Below are 3,749 nucleotides of genomic sequence, written 5' to 3' on the forward strand. Positions count from 1 at the left end.
AGCAGCTGAACTCCCTCCCCACCTGCTGCAGGTGTCTCTGCGTCGCCGTGGTTACCTGTCCCTCCCCACCTGCTGCAGGTGTCTCTGCGTCGCCGTGGTTACCTGTCCCTCCCCACCTGCTGCAGGTGTCTCTGCGTCGCCGTGGTTACCTGTCCCTCCGGCCTGCAGCGTCTTCAGATGCTCCACGGTCATCTGCAGGATCTCGGCTTTCTCCAGTTTAGCGGAACCCTGCAGGAAGCGGCGCGGCGCCGTTAGCCGTTCTGATGCTAACAGATTGAAAATTCTCTAAAAAAGTTTTTTCATTTAAACTTTTGTCAGTTTTCTCTCGGCTGGTGATTGGCTGTTTAAACAAACAGACTGATAGATTTATTCTAGTTTCATTTAATAAGAAAATTCTTTCAAAGTTCTGATTTCCACTTTTCTTGTGGTGGAGTTCCTCAGGGTCACTTCGCTGTGATTCATGGATCCATTTTTCACCTCAGAGGGAAAATATTTGAGGAATAAAATGTTCAGTCTGTATCTGAAAACTTTATTAAACGGTTTTTAGGTGGGAAATCGTCTGAGCTGCAGATCCAGATTCGTTAAAATCCAGTAAAACTTATTTAATCTGATCATTTATCTCTGTTTAAAATTAGAAACTCTTCCTATTTCTTTATAAATAGTAGAAAATTTAAAAAATAAAATAAAATGTCTAATTTTGTAATAAAAAATAGATATTTTTTTTTAGCAATTTTTAAAATAAATATTTTAAAAATAACTTTTTAAAATAAAGTCCTTTTTGAAGGACGACAGACGATTTTTTATTAATTATAAAACTAAAATTCACTGGTAATTTGGTAATTTAATCATGATTATATTCAGAAAATCTGATTATTGTTTATTTTGCTGCACAGATGCTGCATCAGAAACGCAGGAGCTGAGAGGTCAAAGGTCAGGCTGACCTGTTTCTCCCAGGCCGTCGGGACGAGTCGCCGTAACTCCGACAGGCTGCTGTTGATCCGATCCCTGCGCCGCTTCTCGATGACCTGGAACCGACAGGAAACTGAAGGAGCGTCGGAGGCTCCGGGCCTCGGGACGCGGCGAACCTACCCCTCTGCGCCGCTTCCTCGCCATCAGCTGCGCCGCTAGAGACGCGCGTCCGACCGGATCCCTGCAGGACATCCACAGAAATCACTGGAATCTGATTTTAATCCCTAATTTCACCGGGAATCTCAGAGAAAACTGCAAAGTTTATCCAGGAAAAACAAACATTTTTAATTTCTTTTGTTTGCCAGTAAATATTTAAGCCTTTTTGGTTAAACATTTAAAATGTTGTTTGGCATTTAAAACAATCCAGTTTATATGAAAACAAATTCTGATTATTAACATTTTAACTATCAGTGTTGGATCTCAGTATCACCGAATCATTTCTGCATAAATCACAATTATACATTTCTGTTTGATTTAATTATTTGTTTTAGAACAAAAAAAAAAAAAATACAGCTTTTCGAGTTTATTTATGTAAAACAGAAATGAAGCAGCAAGAATAATTATGTTTCTGGACCTACAAACTGAAAAGACTTTGAGAAACTTCTAAACATCTTTACAATAAACCTCCAAAAAAATAACTGTAGCAACTCTTTTATCTACAATAACTCTGAAGAATCTGAATTAATATTAATGACATTAAACTTCCCTTTGGGATCAATTAAGTAATTTTGAATTTGAAGTGAATTGGGAAGATTTAAATCAATTAAATTAACATTTATGACAACAAATTGATAGATCTGCTTTTTCACAAAGAAAAACTAAAAAAGTTAAATAATGATGATGAATGATCACACAGTTAGTTGGAAAAAGTCCTGAAATTATAAAGCCTCAATGTTCAGATATGCCGGGTTTAAAATGATTTTTTTTTTGTATTTTAAGATGAAACATTTGAGAGAATTTCTGCGAAATAAATAAAATATCAACGCTTGGTATATTTTCATAAAGATTAAAATATTTCTTCTAAAAGCAGAAAAGTTAATGACAAAGTGTTGTCTTTAATTTTAAGTTATTTTGACTTTCTAAAGTCATAATTAATGATGGGACGTTAGAGGTTCTCCAGGGAGGACGGGGATGTTCTCACCCCGCAGGAAGCCTCTCACGGCCCGCAGCGACGCTCCGCTCCGCCGAGCTGCTGTCCTCACACGGCCGCTTCATGGCGCCCGGCGGCGGGGAGAGCTGGCGGGAGTCCCCGGGGAGAGACGGGTCAGAGCCGGAGGAGACCCGGAGCCGGCATTCCGGGTTTGGACCACCCGAACCCGTCAGAGTCCCGGAAGTTTTCCAGAATCAGGAATCTCCTCCGGATTTCCTCCAGGAATCAGAAGTTCTTTCTCGGATCCGGAGCGGATCTTCCAGCGGAGAGTCTCCGGTAAATACCCCGCGGAGGGAGCCTGCGTGTCGGCGGCGGACTGGGCTGACGGCCGCCGTGTCCTCCCCTCTCTTCATCCTCCTCCTCATCCTCTCCTGCCGGAAATTTCCCACGGAGCAACGCGCACGCGCACTCAACCATCTCGCGCGCGACAGAAATGTATGGAAAGAGAAAAGTGTCAAATTTGATCACGGCTGAAAAGTCACACAAAGAATGTCAGTTTATGACTTTTGTTAAATTAGTCGAAAATGCCTTCAAAACGCCACTTTTTACATCTTTATACGAATACTTTCCAAATGGCGAAATTTACTCAGGTCATTGAATGCCACTTTTTATGCATAACATTGTTCAAAAATACTACTTCTGCTTACATCTATAAACCCAACATCTGGGATTACTGGTGCTGTGCTTGTTTTCCTTTCATTGTGCTTGTGTTGTTTTTATTTCTCTTAATTGATGCCTTGTTGCTGAAAGAGTGCTTCTTCTTCTTGGCCCCCTAGTGGCAGGGAGGGCTCAAAGCATATGCTGGGTTTGCTTAGCTTTTTCCCGGCTCCAGAGAGATCAGGCTCCAATCGACAAAATCGGACAAAAAAATATATATATAAAATATTGTTTTACCATATTAAGTTATTAATTGTGTTTATTTTTACTTCTCATTTCTAGCCGTAGAAAACTTAGTATTGATGGAAAACACAAGTTGCCAGGCAGATCCAAGAACTTTATTTTGATTTTCTTGGGAGCTGATTGGCTGACACTGATTATCGTAGCCAACCAACCATGTTTTACGTCAGTGATGGAAACGCCCACCTGACTACCAGAAACTTTAGGGAAAAGTATGAGGAAAAGTAAATGGAATAAATTAATTTGGAAATAAAGAATTACATTGATTTATTTACTTATTTCCAAAATTACATATTTAATTTTATTTTGTCCTATTTTTGATTATTAATTTACTTATTCAGCATTTTTTTGTAATAGTTTTATTTACTATAATTTATTTACTTATTGTCAATTTAGACAGGATCAGCCTTCCGTAGAAATTAACCCAAATATACTTTAAATAAAAACAACTGAAAAAGGAAAACAGGTGAGGTTGTTTTATTACAAGTAATGAAATTAAGTTTATCCAGTAGAAATATTACGTTTTTAAGTTCCCATGTTAAACAAACATAAATAAATGAAGTTTGACAAATTTAATTTTATTAAATGTAACAAATTATCTGAGTTTTTTAAAGTTTGAACTTTTCTTTTTTCAGTGCAGAAATGACTGTAAAACCGAAGTAATCCTTTGGAGGAGAAGGAGGAGGAGGAGGAGGAAGAGAAGGAGGAGGAGGAAGAGAAGGAGGAGGAGGAA

At 38.7% G+C, this 3,749-nt stretch overlaps 2 protein-coding genes across 2 annotated transcripts in view; one reads left to right on the forward strand and one right to left on the reverse strand.

Moving 5' to 3' along the window:
• The window catches only part of LOC103153736 (lactoylglutathione lyase-like), an 8,678-nt gene extending 7,696 nt beyond the window's left edge, over positions 1 to 982 (forward strand). Inside the window, exon 7 of the mRNA XM_007574759.2 lies at positions 894 to 982. Within this exon, the coding sequence (XP_007574821.1) occupies positions 894 to 940 (47 nt within the window). The 3' untranslated portion in view covers positions 941 to 982. The remainder of the gene's footprint in view (positions 1 to 893) is intronic.
• LOC107833308 (hairy/enhancer-of-split related with YRPW motif protein 2-like) lies at positions 7 to 3,157 on the reverse strand. The gene is made up of 4 exons (XM_016662160.1): positions 2,111 to 3,157; positions 1,090 to 1,150; positions 942 to 1,025; positions 7 to 228 (listed from the first exon to the last, which is right to left on the reverse strand). The coding sequence occupies exons 1-4, from the start codon at positions 2,182 to 2,184 to the stop codon at positions 52 to 54; spliced, it is 396 nt and encodes a 131-aa protein (XP_016517646.1). The 5' UTR covers positions 2,185 to 3,157; the 3' UTR covers positions 7 to 51.
• Between the last annotated feature and the right edge of the window lie 592 nt (positions 3,158 to 3,749).

This window comes from Poecilia formosa, unplaced genomic scaffold, assembly GCF_000485575.1.
Source record: "Poecilia formosa unplaced genomic scaffold, Poecilia_formosa-5.1.2 Scaffold360, whole genome shotgun sequence".
Taxonomy (NCBI): Eukaryota; Metazoa; Chordata; class Actinopteri; order Cyprinodontiformes; family Poeciliidae; genus Poecilia; species Poecilia formosa.